Here is an 18,168-nt window from a genome sequence, read left to right as displayed (position 1 = left end):
CCTTGACAGAAAGACACAGCTGGTGACCCACAGTGACTCTTTCTCTCCCTCCTGCTGCGGCTGTCTCTGTCACATACCGGCACCCTGAGGGCCAACATTCAAGGCCCTCAAGCACTACTTTATGTAAGATCCAAATGGCATGATTTTAACACACGTTGTATGCTACTGCATCCCAAATGATGCAGTATGTGAAGCATAGACAAACTCAAAACCATGTCTGGTCTATGCGTTAAATGTGATATTTATATATTTGTTTTATTTTATAAATATATTGGTATTATTTGCTTTATTGGTTGAAGGTCCTGCCCCGCCTAAAGTTTTAATAGCTTAAGAGCATTAGTTCTTCTTTAATTATTTTTAGTGTAGTTAAGCCTGCATTATTAGATTTGTTTTACCCTCTGGGGACAGCGGCAACAAGTTGAAAACACACAATTTGACCTATCACAACTCAAGTTAATATGGCAACTATTAACACACCAATCTCCTTGAGTCGTGATTCAAGTCCAACATTCAACCATTTTTACTCAGTTTTGGTCTCTCACTAACCCCTGAAGGAAAAATATTTAAATTCGTCACCATGTTAACCAGCAAATCACTTACCGTATCTGTGCTATTTTTTGTTGTTACACAAGGATGCTTTCAAATATAAGGTATAAGTTACAAGATTTTTAATGAATGTTCTTCCTTCGCCAAAGTGAGGCTGTACGGTGGTATTCGAGTTCAAAGAAACACAGCTGCCGTCACAGCTGAGGCAACAACACACTTCAAGTGTAACGATAGGCTGATGGGTTGTTGGTGTATGTATTGTTTGTAATGATTGTTAACTAAAGGTCACTTTGAGCCAAAACTACCATACACAAGAATATGTTTTCCCCATAGCCTGTCACTCCAATGAACAGATGATGGACCTTAATTGCACAATTTTCTTTCTATTACATCATTTAAATAACAAAATATGGAGGCATATTGCAATTTATATTTTCAAACATTTATATTCAACTAATTTTACCTATTCATATATTCCAAACATTTCCCTATTCGACATTTAAATAATGTTTTGGTTTACTTTTGTACAGCTTTGTTTGGACTTTTTCTTTGCTGTAGGTCTATTTAATCATTTATTTCTGTACGTACATTGACAGCACCAAAACATTTGACTACAATTCCTTTTATCTGTAGATATTATTGGCTAACAAAGATGAGTTTGATTCTGATTAAGTCAAGCTAAACTTTTTTTCGTTTTACAACTAGTGCATTTTTCTATGAAAGAGCTCATAGTACACTTTGTGGTAACTGTTATGTTAGGCTATGTATTAAAACTAACACTGAGTTAGAAAATTACATGAAAGAATAAACATAGGGACATGGCATTTAAAAGCTGTTCGTATACACCTAATATCACAATGAAGTATTGGATTAGTAATTGATTTGTTATGCTTTTGTTAGTATTTATGTATATACATGTATACTGTATATGTTGCACCCATTAAAATGGTTTATATGTTTTTGTTATTTTGAACACTAGATGGCGTAATGAGGCAACAACATATACTGATCTCCTAACACAGGTGTGTTTGAATGTTACTGGGAGAGCAATAGTTTTTTGACCGTGTCTGTGAACACTGTTTTTCTTTGTAAATAAAAGATATTGAAAGCTAAAAACGTTGTCGTACATTGAAATTGCATGCGTCCAATTAGTTTACCCAGTTTAGCCAATCCCAGGTGATATTGAGTGGCAATAGTCACCACAATATATATATATATATATATACGTTACTATTTATTTCACAGGTTAAAGTAAGACACACAGGAATGCCCGTCAAGGATTCAGAGAAACAGAAACACATTTGTTCCAGTGCTTAAAATGTCCTACAGTTGTTTACTGTATGCATGTTTCCCTGACAAGTAACTTATTGTTGGTTTTGAGCCACAAAATCTGTTTCTCTCTTTTAAGGTCGAGGTTTGGGAGTATGGTTGAGCTTGAACTCTCAGACACTGACACCACAGACTGTGGTTCATATCCAGTATGCTTTCTTAAACTTCACCAAGGTTTTCTCCTTACCTGCCCTTTGCATTTTTTTTAACCACAACCGCAACATTTCTTCTCTATTTTTGGGTCAGATATGTTGTTTTGCAAGGTACTGACAAATGGCCTTTTCTGCTGTGCAGGCATAACAACTTGTTGGAAAAAGGAAATTGGAGTAGAGGAAAAACACAAACTGAAAAACGAGAAAGTCTTCCTCATGAGAATAAAGCGTATGCAAAGTCATACACATTTGACAGATGAAAAAACAAACACAGATGCAAATTATAAAATGTTCCTAATTGTGTGTCACTTCTCTCTCTAGCCACATGCAACATTTGACATTGGATATAAGGTTTGAAATGTAACTTCCGTTTAATTTCATTGCATTTTTTTAATGGTAGGCTTTCTGTGATTGCATCCTTATGCTTGCAATCAGTTGAAAGCTATTTGCGTCCCTTTATGAAGCTGAAGGAGCCTAGGAGCGTCACAACTGCACGCCACGGGACCCTGACCAAACGTCGCTCCTGGACGATTATGGAGTGAGAGTGTGTTGTTGACAGCTCTCATTCAAGGTGAATCGGCGCAACCCTCCTCCACCCCTCTTCACCTCCCGTCCATCGGAATCCAGGGTCAAGCTAAGCCACTCCTCTTCAGACCGACCCCAGCTATCCATTCACCACCACTAGTGTTTAGACCCCGGGGGATTTCATCGGATCGGTTCTCCCTTCCCCGAATGATATTCCTGCACAACGGGGCCTAATCGCCAAAACTGCTTTACATTCATGTGTATTTCTGGCAATAAATATGTACTCTTACATCAAAACCGTCTCTCCTGATTGAAATCTTCATGTGTCAATATACTATACTATATTGTCAGTCCTGCATATTATTTTAGAGCCAACTCCAAAAACTTCTTTTATGAGTTTTACAAAAAAAGTACATTTCACCATGAAATAACAATTACAAGAATGGCAATTGCAATATATCATTTTAGTTTGCAGTTCTCCTCCATTTTTACAGCTTGACCTTCTTTATCATCTTGTCCAGCAAAAGTGTTTCTGGTCTGGTCTTCATCAACAGATCATTAAAGCTCTTGTTGGGAGCCAGCTCCAGGAGGATTACTTGTCTGTGGTGCCTTTGGAATAATACGTTAATTGTTAAGCACAAAGTTCAGATGAATAAAATTTAAGACAATGCAATGTGGTCGACTAATTCTAAGTAACTTGACATTGCCATATTTTATGGTGTATAATTCAAACACATCTTTGAGACCGCAAAAATGGCTGTCATCCCTCAAGTCTGTAGGGACATGTAGGCAAATGAGAACTGCGTGAGACAAAGAGTTCTGCACAAATATAAAAAAGGAAAGTGTGTAGTATACCTCCTCAATGAGAGCTAATACAATAAATATAATAACTCACTTGCTGTTTATCTCACTGCTGAGAACACTGCCAAATTCAAATGTAAAGTCTAATTTAATGCAATGTTATGCGCTACTAAGATGTTGCACATATTTTTTAAACTGCTTGCAACATGAGTCCCTGACCTGAAAATTAGTTATTCTCTGATCTGATACAACAGACCCATCTTTAGTGTCTTACCAGTCGACAGAGGTGAGCAGTTTGAAGCAGGTTGGACAGGCTTTCCACAGGATTGCTCAATGGCTGCAGCTCAATCATTTTAACTTTTTTCTCATTTGCAGTCTGGATGATGCAGTCACTGGTTGCCTTCTTGCCTATAGCAAAAATGCTCAGTCAAAGCATTTTACTCACTGTTATGAGCTTAAACCCTGGATTGGGCTTGGATTTAGCATTTTATAAAAAATATTAGACTGAGGTTGAAGTCAGGGTTTCGACAGTCAGAGTTTTTTAAACCTTGAATGGCTCCTTAACTAAACAACTGCGGAACTCATAAGATCAAATCAATGTTTTAAAAAAACATGTCAATAAATGTTAATGAGTTATCAATTGAAAAATAGGTGACCCACTGTGCAACGACTGAAAGATTGAAATGCTAAACTGAGCACACGTATCTTTAAATATCATGGAAACTGGAGAAACAATGTTGAACTTTACTTCCTTAGGGTGTTTCAGACACCAGAAGGAGGCAGTACAGGCCAGGCCAGGTCACAGTCTCCACTCACTCTCTCTCTTACTCTTTTGTGTGCAAGATTTTTGAAAGTGACTGAATGTGTGTGTGTCAGAAATTACCTAAAATTGTTCAGAAAATCCACCAAAGACCCTCCAGATCCACTGACAGCTTTTGCCGGCTGCAACAACCTCCCAGGTCCAGTTCCCCATCTCTTAGTTAGGAGAATTGTTGGAGAACAATTAGACTAGGAAAGGCGAGATGTCTTATCCTCTGCTCTAATACTTTTGTTCCTGTTGTTATGCAAAGTGACACTTTTGTGAAGAGGGAAAAACCTGTTTAAGTTAGCCTTCAAGACTAAATGCTTGCAAACATATATTTGTATAACATTTAAAGAATAATCTGGAAGCCATTTAGCTTCTTTTTTTTTGATAAACAAAGACAAGTTGTATATGAATTAAAGTGGCTATCTACAGTACGTTTTAGTAACTTTTAAATTCCATGTCATGTGATTGTTACAGGTTGACGTCAATGTGGAATGTCATTTTTACTGGATAAATGTATATTTGTATACAAGGAAAGTCTTAATATTATTATATTATTAAAATAAGACAAACACGTTAACACCATACATTACCATTAATTAATATTGTTGGATCAACACAGTTTGTAGATTGGGTTGTTCGTAGATTAAACAATGCCTGAAAAATTGCGTTAAGTTGAACCAGCTCTATGACAACAACAAGAGGAAAACATACTTGTTGCATGTGCTGTAAGTCTGTATCCCCAAGGTAGCGGAGACACCCCCAAGTGGTTATTTTTTAATCTTGGAAAGCAGATAAAGCCAACACTGTGTGTGTGTGTGTGTGTGTGCTGAATGTGGTTTCTATTGGTTTCCAAGGAAATAATTGTTAGATTAGTCTCAGTGGCCCCTCCTCACAGAAAACCCATTTTACTCAACTTATTCTTTGAGAGGGGCTGGTATTTTCTTTCAGTCAGAAGAGGAAACACTTCAGTTACTCAGGGTAGAGTCTTCATCTTTCAGGTTTGGATTTGACAAATGTTATACTATGCTTGATTAAAGTTCAGCTCATGGGAATCTTTGCATCGGTTATTTAGAAAGTAGAATCTGTAAGCAGCATCTGTTCACCATGTGCACATTAGCATTGACATTGTAACACGTTAGCTTTTAACTGTACTGCTGCGCCTACAGCCTCACAGAGCCTGTTTTATATATATATATATATATATTTAAATAGAATATTTATTTTGTGGCAAGTGGGGTGCAGCTTATTTAACGCCTTGTTTAAGGTCTATTATTTAACATGGCGTTTATATACAATTCACTAAATAATTAACGTTGAGTGAAACCTGACAGTAGGCCTATTAAAGAGAAACCTTAGTATGTAAATATTTTTACTGCAATGTAGTACAGCTTAATTTCTTACTAATATTCATTACCTGATTACTAAAAGGTTAAAATGGACCAATCGCAAAACTCACAGCTAAAACTAAATCTGATGACCCTTGGGACCAAACCAGACCCAACCCAATCCAAACCTCGGGAGAGAGAACAGTGGAACAGCAAGATTGAGTTCATCCTGGCAGTGGCCGGTCACATTGTTGGTCTGGGAAACGTCTGGAGGTTTCCTTACCTTTGCTACAAAAATGGAGGAGGTAAATCTTTATTGTTCCGGCCAGGTGTGCATCATGTGCAAATATTATGTTGTAGCCTGCCTTGGAAGGGATTATGACTAAATTCAGTTAATAATTGGTTTGTCAGAATTAAATTAAAGTGCTGCGGTAAAATCCTACAACTCTGTCAGTACTTTTATAAAGTTACTATGATTTCTGAAGTGTCTTCTCACAACATCATTATTGAATGTTCTCAAAAGAATGAAATTGTTTCAATACTTTAACAACGATATCTCATTTTTATTTTAAAGGGGTTTTCTTCATACCTTATGTTTTGTTCTTGTTCACCTGTGGCATCCCACTCTTCTTCCTGGAGACATCTCTGGGCCAGTACACCAGTCAGGGTGGAATAACATGTTGGAGGAAAATATGCCCTCTTTTTGAAGGTACAAGTCTTCATAATGTTTGTAGCGAGATTTTATTAGCTTTGAGAATAAGAAAAGCAACAGCATAATGACTAACTTCTAATGAATATTGTTGCATATGAATGCAGTTTGAAGGACATTGTTTTTCTTGTCTTCAAGACTGGATAAAGTCAATTGATACTTTATTAGAATGCAACATCTTACTTAAACAAATAGATTGAATTCAAAAGCGCAATATTAGATTTTCTATTCAAATTTTAAAAATATGAATTAGAAAACATTGGAAATATTGTAAAGTACACCTACCTCTTATTTTTACTTGAGTGATTTTTCATGATATCACAATAACACGTCTCTCTCTGCAGGCTTAGGTTATGGAAGTCAAGTGGTTGTTTTGTACACTGGGGTGTATTACATAATCATCCTGGCTTGGGCGTTTCTCTACCTGTTTTCATCCTTCACATCTGAGCTTCCATGGGCGAGCTGTCAAAACAGCTGGAACACAGGTATCACAACTTTATTTCCAGATATGACACATACAACTGTGTAAATAATCTACTTCCTTTATCAGTTTTCACAATCCATCTTATTCCTTCATTTTAAGATGCCTGTTCTGAGCATGGTCACAATCAAACATCCTCTCTGCACCAGTTAGGACAAAGCACGTCTTCCGTTGTAGAGTTTTGGGAGTAAGTAGCATAAATAAAAACATCATAAAAGGGCAATTGTGTTCTTTATTTTTATGAATACACTTTGTTACAGGAGGAGAATCTTAGGCCTGTCCAGGGGAATTGATGAAATCGGTAATGTCAGATGGGACCTGGCCCTCTGTCTACTTCTTGCCTGGGTGTTGTGTTATTTCTGTGTCTGGAATGGAGTGAAGTCCACAGGAAAGGTACAGTACAATCTTAAAATTAAATCTTTAATGTCTGATCTCATTTATAGCCTGTTCTTAAAATATGTAATATTTAAAAGTAACAGACGATGTGTTGGTTCTGTCTCAGGTGGTCTACTTCACTGCCACATTTCCATATGTAATGCTGGTGGTGCTACTTGTACGTGGTCTCACATTACCAGGGGCCAAAGAAGGAATCGTGTTCTACCTCTACCCAGACCCATCCCGCCTCGCTGATCCAGAGGTACGACCTCTCCCTGACCTTAACCAAGTGCTTCAATGTCTGAATATGATCATAAACAAGACCGAGAGTCTGCTAAAAGCTAAATTAGTCACAGCCACAACAACTACTAGTCCCTTTTTTGAATGACTAACTTAACTTTAGAAGTATCTATGAGCATATATTGTAGTGCAAGAGAGACATTTTGCAACAATTAAATTACACTACACTGTACACAGTGAACATTTAGAAGATTCTGCATTCTTGCATCTTTTCAAACTAATCCATATCCTTTAGGTATGGATGGATGCTGGTAGCCAAGTCTTCTACTCCTATGGAGTTTGCACAGGTGTTCTGACATCTTTAGGAAGTTACAACAAGTACAGTAACAACTGCTACAGGTTAGGGCTGTAACGATACACTAATCTCACGATACGATACGATACACGATATTGAGCTCACGATACGATATATATCACGATATTCAGCCAACGATACGATTCGATACGATAATTCGATACACTTACATCATTTTCTGAAAGATTTTAAAGGGACAGTGTGATTTTGGTGACATCTTGTGAGTGTTCCATTGACTTGGATTGAATTAATTCAACTGAAAACTGAAAGCATCAATTATACAATATATGGCTCTGACTAGACAGAGAGTCTACAGCTTGCAAATGCTGGACAAAATGACTCAAAAGATGTGGTGAGAAAATTTGTTTCATTTATTGAAACCGTGCCAACTGTAGTTTACAAGCCTTTGAAACGTAAGTACATAAAGTGCAGTATCACAATGGACAATGGAGAATTAAAAGGTGCAGCAGGTGGCCTGTTCTGAACAGATTCTTTTACAGCATTTTTAGCTTAACACAGAATATGAGGTAGCCAATAATTCAAGTCACTAAGAACAACATTTAATGTAAAATGTACCCTGCCAATAATTCAAGTCCAAAGGAGTAACATTTAAGCCAAAAACACTAAACAGAAAGGCTCCTCTCTACATAACTGCATCTACATTCTCTTCAGATTTTTGTACAGGAATATAATCTGATCAACGTGGTCTGGGAGAAGTGCTACTTCTCTGAGCAGTGACGATGGCCCATTCCCAAACGCCCCCTACACCCTACCCCTCGCGTTTGCGCGTTCACGCGGAGGGTCCGCCTACGAGTGTGGAGCGGTGTGGAGGGGGAGTGGGCTATCAAGCCCTCAAACAGCGAGTCTGCAGCGGTGCTGACTTGAGACCGGTCTCTACCTGACCGGAGTCGCGCTGTGTGTGTCCGCTGCTGTCAAGCTGTTAACAAGTAGTTCCAGCAAACATCCACTGATAAACTGCGATGTTAACAACCTCATGATAACCTCATATGTTTTAACTTAGGATCATACCTGTGTTTAGTCTAGAAAAAGGTAAATGTGTGCATTTTATTATAAAGTTGTGTATATTTACAGACCGTTGCAAAAACTAAGAAGCTTATAAACATCAGGTTTAAAACTAAAAGAGCTTTGAAACACAATGAAAGATGTTAGGAGTTTTATTTGAGTTATTAATTTAAACTTTTTGTCTAAGAGATGTTGATTTGAAACCGTTGTTACATACAGTTACGGTATTTCCTGTTTCTGCCAGAGAGAGGGGAGGCCGTCCCAAAGCTTGCTGCTGTATTTACTCCCTCCATCTGACAGGAGGGAGCCTCGTTGAGCTTCGAGTGTGGCTACAGACGGAGTTCACTCCGTCGAGGGAGTGGTTTGGGATTGGACCGATATCTCCGGCGGTAGAGAAGACCCTCTCCAGTGTGGTTAATGTTTGCCGCCATTCTCCTGAACCGCTTCGCACTCACTGCGAGAAGAAGACACCGGCGTCTGTGTATCTAGAAATGCTCTACGCGACACTAGCGGCTCGGCTGGCTGATTTAACCGCTCTTCATGCAAAGCGAACGGGGGGGAATGGGCAGCGAGCAGAGTGCCAGGCGGAACACGGGGGATTTGAATGGGAGTTAATGTATCGATACCCGTGGCTGAAATATCGATACTTTCTCGGGAAACAAAATATCGATATATATCGCAGGATCGATTAAATTGCACAGCCCTACTACAGGTATGCATTTCTCTCATCTGCACTGTCCATTCAATTCAAAATGTAATTCAGCTCCTACTGCAGTTTAGACCTTTCGAGCAGGTTTACTAATGTTTTCATATTTCCTCCATAGAGACTGTGTCTACCTGTGCCTTTTAAACAGTTTAACCAGCTTTGTGGCTGGCTTTGCCATCTTTTCTGTGCTCGGTTTTATGGCAAAGGAGCAAGGTGTGGATATATCGATGGTGGCTGAATCAGGTATGGAGGATGGATGACTCTTGACAGAAACTCAGATTGTTACCGTTTAGATTATTTATGAAAATATGCCTTTTTTTCCATGCACTGTGTAGGTCCAGGGTTGGCATTCATTGCTTATCCTCGGGCTGTGGCCCTGATGCCACTTCCCCAGCTCTGGGCTATTTTCTTCTTCGTTATGATCATCTTCTTAGGATTAGATAGTGAGGTAGGATTACAAAGATCTTTTTCAATAATGAGATTCAAACACTATAATACATGTTTTTGTGTTAATACATATATTTTATTTACCTTAGTTCGTATGTCAAGAGGCATTGGTCACTACCATCTCCGACATGTATCCAGACTTCTTTCAAAACAACTGTCGTCGTAAACTTCTCCTTCTCGGTATTTCTGTTGGAAGTTTCTTCATTGGCCTTCTGATGGTGACGGAGGTCAGTGGTGAAAACGTTTTCATCTTGATTCCCTGAATAAATTAACGCTACATCTACTTTACATAACTGTATAAATGCAGTTGTAAGTGTGAAGGTGTGTAGACATAAAATAAAAGAGCAGATAACATAAATGAAACCGTTTGTATCCATGATCTGTGAACAGAGGATAATGAAGGGTTGTTTTCTGCTGTATGTGGTAAATACTAATACAATAACATATTAGACAAACGTGTGAATGATGCAATAACCACCCGCTTTGCCTTTCACTGAAGGACTCTCTTATCTTTTGCAGGGAGGCCTTTATATTTTTCAACTGTTTGACTACTACGCCTGCAGTGGGATGACCCTCCTGCTTTTTGCTGTTCTTCAGTCTGTCTGTATTGGATGGGTTTATGGTAAGGACAACATTTAACTCACACTGTTGGATCGCACTTTTATAATCTCATGTTTTACAGACAAGTAGTTATTAATCCAGTCGTTCCACACCTAGGCGTAAGGAGGGGTTGAAAGACAGTGAGAGTGTAGGAAGGAGAAAATAAATTGCACAGGAAAACATTACTGGTGTGGTTAACCTCTTTGTAACAACATAGTCATTGATTAATTTCAGGGGGTCTACAGCCCACAAGCCTTATGTTTTGGAAACACTTTTTTTTTTCAACTGATGTTTAATAGAAGTTGGGATCCCACAGTTTCCTATCAAACCAACTATGTCAAATAAATTTAAGGGGCGTTATATACACTGATCCAACATGAGTAACATTTCTATATATTTTTTATCAGGTGCAGATCGCCATTATGATAATATAAAGGACATGATTGGATATCGGCCATGGTCCTACATGAAATATTGTTGGCAGTACTTCACACCAGCTATCTGTGTAGTAAGTATTGGAGATGAGGGAATGCCTGCCTTGTAACATTGTTCATGCTTTGCTAACAAGCAAATGTATTTGACAGCTGCCAGAGGCTTCTGTCCTAAAAGCAGTGCATGACCAGATGGAGGCCAGTTTTAGATGGGGTATACTGTATTGCAAGTTGCAACTCAAGACTTTTGATGTCAGTTTGAATTAAATGCTCAAGTAATCTCTGTCATCACTGGCTTTTGTTTCCTAATGAAATATTTAATTATAAGACTATCTAAATACATCTTAGATATGTTCTCTTTAACTGTCACCATCTGCTAAAGAGACGACATATTCATGTACTTCAAATGTCTATACTCTGAGATTAATCTGAAAGAAAACCAAAACATGAGTTACATCATGAATAAATGTTCAAAATACATGGGCCTCTGTGTATTCACCAGCTTCTGAATAATAGGAACCTCAGTTTCCATTGTAGGTTTTAAAATAAGTAAAATAAACAATAGGCAACTGTGAATTTTAATTGCTGTGTTTCATACAAACATTTATTTTATGTTTTTTTACCTTCTCTTCTTTCGCCTTGTGTTTTTTTTAAGTGCACATTTATCTTCTCCTTGGTCAAATATACTCCGCTGAAATTCAACAACACTTATGAATACCCCTGGTGGGGCTACACTATTGGAGGATTATTTACGCTCTCTTCAACGCTCATGGTTCCTCTGTGGATGGTGTACGCTATGAGTGTCACTCCAGGATCACTGAGACAGGTACTGTCACACGTCGTTACTGTCATGTTACTGTTACTTATCAGACAATAGTTTTAAAATAAAAACCAATTGACATGAAGTATGGATTAGTTTTGAAAACATTCACTTCGAGTCTGTAACATGATCATTTCGGGCCCCTTGGACCCTGGCCCTGTAACTAAGTAATTGGATTAATGGAGGAACGATTTTTATCCTTACATTGACATAGAAACTGTATTGTACTTATCGATGACATCTGGCTTACACTCGTTCTGCTTAAAGAATATTAGTAATAGTAGGTACTGGCAAAAATAGGACTCCTGTGATGGTGCTGATATGGTTTTATTGCATGAAAGAAAGGGAATCTGTGAAAATGTGGAGCTAAATCTCACCAATTGTGAAATTCATGTAGATAAATAAGTTGTGTTGAACGCCCCAAACTTATAGTTGCTATTTAGTGACTATTCACTTAAAGGTAGGGTATGTACGTTTGAGAAACCGTCTCGAGATGCACTTTTTGTTATATTCCATGGAATGCTCTTAACATCCCGATAGCAATGAATATCTTAAGTGCTTTGACAAAAAATCCATAAAAAAATCTCACCTGTGGAAGCCGTAGTACTGTAAAAAGTAAGACCAATCATTTTAGCCGGCCCGGCTAAAATAACTGGATGGCCTACCTGCCTGTCAGCCTTCCATCTGTGCACAAACTTATCTCGTGCCCTCATTGGTCATGTGCGCGTTCGTGTGTGTTGGAGGAGGGGCTCTATAAGGAAGTGGCAGATTTTCTCCGGTCGTGTATTTTCAAATTCTAGCGATCTCGAGCCGGTTTCTCAAACGTACATACCCTACCTTTAATAGCATTCACATATTGTTCAAATGTGGTGGTTTGGGAAAAAAGTCAAAAAGCTAGATGTTTCTATTTGATTTTGTTATGAAAAAATTACAGCAATAAGTCACAAGTAATGTATTGTATTATATTGTATTTGTTTTGATTTTATACCCATAACATGCCTTGCCCTAACTGGCCTTTTTTCTTTCTTATGGGTTTACGTGATTATACTTTTATAATTATTATTCTACCAAAGTTAACATACTTTAGACTTTAATGGTAAACTGTAATTTATTTCTCCCCAGAGACTGACAGTTCTGTGCACTCCAGCTAAGGACTTACCTACTGAAACGTTAAAGAAGGCAATAAATAAAGAAGCCTTTCAGACTTTCACAGGATTGTACACACTGAGCCAATCAGAAAGTTCAGACGACAAAGGGGAAACGAATCAGAGGTACTCCATCATCTACACTGCATGAATAACGTACTGAAATTAAACAATAATCCTGATGAGTGTGGATCCTAAACCGTTGACAAGTCAGCCATGTTCTGCCACAAGTCAGAAGTCATGCCAACATATTACAGTGTTGTAGAGTCTCTCTTCAGGCTGTGAATATACCTATTCAACACATTTCTGTAGCGTGTGTGTAGAGAATATATTTCAGAATTTATGTCACAGATGTTTTTTTAACTCATTTAATTTATTGATACTAAATACTAAAACTCTATTAAATAGTTTTTTATTTGAATGCTAGTTTTTGAGTGTTTAATACATAACTAAAAGATTCACACACTATATGGCTTTTCAGGAACAAACCAGAAGAAGCCAAAGAGAGCGTTTTAATAAATGTGACTGTGTGTAAATTACTGATAAACTTACTTAAAACTGTAATAACTGCAAATGTACTGTAAGGTGAGCATAACACTTTACAATGCATCGTTGTAATGCAGCATAACAAACCACACCTGTGTGCCTTAAACACCTGAAACCGAGGGTGAAACTTGGTCTACAGGCTGTAATTCAACACATTGCATGTTCAGAGCTTTTCTCAATCAAATTACAGAGTAACATAAAGCCTCAGTACAACCCTTTCAGACTGTAATTACAGTGCAAGTAGGTTATATGTGGGATTTTATTTTAAATTGTTATCATCACAACTAATTCCTTTGCAAACAGATTTAAAAAAAGAATCCTGATAAATAAAAGGTAATGCATTATTATACCCCAATCTTTGCTTGAGAGTTTCTCTATTTTCTATATTTACAATAAACACAAAGAAGGGCTTAAGGCTCAGAAGTCAAACGAAAAAAGCCCCACAACTAGAAAAACCTACAGTCCTCAGTGAATTTCCTCAATCTATTGCCCTATCAGATGATCAGGTGTTTGCATAGAGGGTATCCGACATGTCATATTTTACATTACAAATGATTAAAGTTGAAAAAGTCTTACATTGAAAACACAAGATCACCAAAGGGCTCCCATTTCAATGTCATTTAACTTGTTGCCGGATTTTATGTTTACACCAGTAGATTTACCTTTCTAATTACTAAAATAAGTAAAACATAAAAAGTGAGTAGTTCATTGCCATAATCTGTTCTTCATCATGCCACTTGTTCTTTCCCACTATACCCTCAACACACCATATTTCAAAAAGTGTAATTTTCCTAAAACTCAAATTATGTACCAAGACATTTTTAAGTATATTGTACATTATAAATAAATTATATAACAACAACTTTATGAGTTTCTGAGCGTCCACCTCTAAATACTAAGAATAACAGATCTGACACAGATCACACAGGTCATCTTCTATTCCATGGTTTGGCCGCCAGGTGGTGCTGATGTTTATTTTATTTTAATTACTTTCACATGAGACGGTCTTGGATGGCCATAGGACCTTTATTAACTGGTCATGTATATGTGTTTACTTGTAAAACCAATAACCAACATGAATACATGTTTAGTGACAAACATAGTAATAACAATAATGCTTTTACACCCTATACAACAGAACAAAAATAAACATAATTTAATATCCTTTTATTGAACCATGAGCTATATCAAATTAACCACCAGAGAGGTTTCAGCAACACATGCAAACATTCAGTCTTGGTTCATTGCATTTACCTTTGCATGACTGCCTGCATGTGCACACTATTATTAGTTGTAAATACATAATACGTGTTTATATCGTATACACTTACTTACTGTTAATGCAGGGCTTTTGCGTTAGTTTTAATTGAATTAAGGTTAACTAATTAAATACTATCATGTGTGCACCACTATTTGCTGAGATTAACACTGTGCTGAGGAGTATAAAACTGACCACATGAGGGCGCTTCAGTAATGCAAATAGTCGTCCTTGTATAAACTATACTCATGGACAAAATATAAGGCAAACAGCAGATCAGTCAGAACCGATTCATTTGAAAATGCATCACTGCAACAACAACAACATGTACCAATATGGAAATACTTTTAGAAAGTGTATTTGGTTGGTTTTGGTATTATTGGATGTAATGTCTATGCGTTTGTTGGTGGAGGAGAATTACATGTTAATCCTTTGGCGCACACGAGTATCTGAGCCACTCTGGAGGTCAAAGATTAGAAAGAGCACAGATCTTGAGTATTTCATCAGCATGCTAAAGTATTCACCTGTTTTAATGTACATCCCTCTGTAACAAAACCCTAGCAGGAGTTTAGCAGTAAATCCATGTTTTTAATATTCAAACACAATTTCATCCAAGAACTGTATTATAGGCTCATAGTCTTCCTGTGTTCCTGTCTATCATGCGGGTATCTGCCTTGATCTTTTAGCGTCCTCATAGGCCTTTTACCCTATTTTATGTTACTGTCATGTGAAGGAAAAACAACAACAAGCAACATCTATCAAACCAAACAACCATTATCTTACTTTAAAAATGTTTTGAAGTTCCAATTGGTGACTATTTCTGTATTCAGTCTCTGTCTTTTTACTAGTGTTTTAGAGGCTATTACAGTGCCTACTCTTCAGGGAGTATTCCATACATTTTTTGTCATATTAACTTCCCTTTCAACCCAATATCCTCCACACATTTGAATCCCTGGCCGTTTCTCAATCGCGAGTAAAACTGCTGCAGAGCAACTACTTCAAGTATACTACGTCATCGAGTGGCGCCAAAGGACTGTTTAAATCGTTTAAATTCATGTTAAATGCCCAGCATTCTGCGCCACTCTATGACGTAGTATACTTGAAATAGTTGCTCTGCAGCATGTGTACTCGCGATTGAGAAACGGCCCCAGTCTCTTTGAATGTATGTTTCTGTACAACTTTATGGACAGTGTTTCATTATTCTGAAACTAGCTTCATATTGTACTTTAGCTTTCTTCAACAGAAATTCTAACACAAAACACTCCATGTACATTTTCAGATACTGTTTTAAAAGATACAAGATTTAGGCATTTCACTACAAATAAGTGCAATCAAGTTAACTTTAAAGCTCCTACAGTCAATGCAGTAGACTCACATAGATGTATTTGCAGAATAACAAATACACACCATGCAATCAGTGTGCTTGGTAACATATGTTTGTGTTAATTGATTGACACTAATGTTGTACAATTTGTTCCAGGCCAGTCACATAATGTGTTTTCCTGACCTACGAACAGATTCGCTAGTGTTTCTGTTTGGCACAGGTACAGAACTTCCTGTTACAGTTTCAACACTTAACCTGCACAGGAGTGTGTTAAGTACTTGCATAGCTGTGAAGCAGAAAGCTAATCCCAATTACCTGTCAATGTGACCTTACGCACGAGGCAAGCACCTTTTTGATCTAGGCTTTAGACATCTCCCCTGCATTGGGCTTATGAGTATCTCAAAGCTTCTGTATACATCTCATTTAGAGCTCAGGTCTCACATGTTCTTGGTGTCAGATGTCCCACATAAACTTAAAACAACTCTTTCAACCATGTAAAAGCTATATTTTAATGAACATTTTAAGAATAATTGCTGTTGTAGTTTTGATGATTGAAGAATACTTGGCTTGCTGTTTCATTGTTTATTGAACCTCAGGTGGGTGGGTGTGGATGGGCCTTTGTGTGTATAACAAACCAACACATATCATTTAATAAGATTGTCCATGTTCTGATTTGTTTCACACAGCATTAGTTACTCACCAAGTGGTTTTATAGAAAATGTCATCAACAAATAAACTGATATATTATTATGGATAAAAACCCAGCTTTATTGATGTTTGTCACTTCTGCATTATAAACAATTGGCACATTGTAAAGTCAACTTTGATGTGTACTATTTCTGTATTTTTAGTGCCTGAAGCAGAGGAGAACATTTTACATGTATTATTGTATGGTTGTTGCATCCTTTTGGCAGCAGGTGGCAGGGTGGGTATCTGAACAAGGAAAAGCTTTTGCCTTTATCCGCTCTAGTAAAGATAGAGGTTTTCAGGACTATTTAAACACATTATTGAACAATGTAGTGTGGCTTGGCAAAGTTTAAATACCATTATACAGAAAACATGTTTTGGAAACTATTGGGAAAAACGATGTGGATGCAAGTAGCTACATTACATGTTGAAATGTTTATATATATATACATACATGTTGTGTCTGTTTTAATGTATATTTGTTGTTGTGTTTGTAATGAAATTAAACATTCTTTAATTATAAAAAGTTGAAAAGAATACATTATTGATCCCTTGAGGGTGATTTCACAAGCTTTGTAGTAAGCAATTGTGAAAAATAGTTAGTGGTAGTTACAGCATTAAAGTGATGTTCACATTTTTGTATCAATAATTCAATAATAACTCAATTATATATTATTGGGATTTATTAGATGCACTTATAGTGCTCCCTGTAAAGACAAATCTCATCATCAAAAATCATGGTTGACTATATTTGACCTTCAGTCTCTGCCTTCGGAGGCAACCTTAGGTCTTTGAACTTCAAAGGCAGTGTGTGGCTGCTGTAAACACTTGTTGACCTAAATTAAAGGTGACAGGTGTCACCTCTAATGTGCATCCTGACTCCCAGACCACCTGCTTAACACCTCTGAATTACGTACAAGGTGTGAATCCAATTTGTGAGGATTGTAGATTAGATAGGACCAAACCCCTCCGGTTTAACAGCTTGCTAGTGACAATTTGTGGATGCTTATCAGATAAACACAAGCGCCTTGGTCTGGAAATCCCGCTTGTGGGAGTTGGCATACTTATGAAAGCTGGGTGACAGATGGTTTCTGTTTCTACATCGTGGCATTAGTATACTTTACATGGCTGTTTTTTTTTTTTAATCAGCCATGATTCAGCGATCACTTTCTCATCTCAATCAACAGTGTTTGATAAAAAGAACAAAAATATATGTACTTTATTTCAATTACTTTAAATGCCTTCAATGCAAAACAGCAGTAGTTTGGTCAAAATGAATACTCTTCACCATATTGGTTATTTCTAATTTTACATGCACATCAATTGTGAATATATATTAAGTTATTTATATATATATATATATAATTTAGAAGAACTACATCCACTCAGTGGCGTAGCACAAAACTCTGGGCCCTATAAGCTATCTCTGTGGGCCTCCTTCCTCTCTTGATCCATGTCTCTAATGCATCTTTTAAAATGTATTTACAAATGACTGAGCCAACAACTGTACACATGAATCTGAAGCGGTTATAAGG

The 18,168-nt window shown here is 37.3% G+C and overlaps 1 protein-coding gene across 1 annotated transcript; it reads left to right on the top strand.

Moving 5' to 3' along the window:
- The first annotated feature begins 5,762 nt into the window (after positions 1-5,762).
- LOC104962762 (sodium- and chloride-dependent GABA transporter 2-like) lies at positions 5,763-13,148 on the top strand. The gene is made up of 14 exons (XM_010791269.1): positions 5,763-5,791; positions 6,126-6,195; positions 6,540-6,680; positions 6,779-6,863; positions 6,937-7,069; positions 7,179-7,313; positions 7,587-7,690; positions 9,494-9,618; positions 9,711-9,823; positions 9,912-10,049; positions 10,342-10,444; positions 10,830-10,930; positions 11,509-11,679; positions 12,796-13,148. The coding sequence occupies exons 1-14, from the start codon at positions 5,783-5,785 to the stop codon at positions 12,967-12,969; spliced, it is 1,602 nt and encodes a 533-aa protein (XP_010789571.1). The 5' UTR covers positions 5,763-5,782; the 3' UTR covers positions 12,970-13,148.
- The last annotated feature ends 5,020 nt before the right edge of the window (positions 13,149-18,168 follow it).

Source organism: Notothenia coriiceps, unplaced genomic scaffold (assembly GCF_000735185.1).
Source record: "Notothenia coriiceps isolate Sejong01 unplaced genomic scaffold, NC01 NC01_scaffold00001562, whole genome shotgun sequence".
Lineage (NCBI taxonomy): Eukaryota > Metazoa > Chordata > Actinopteri > Perciformes > Nototheniidae > Notothenia > Notothenia coriiceps.
Note: the sequence above shows the minus strand (reverse complement) of the source record. Positions and strands in the feature narration are given on the sequence as shown.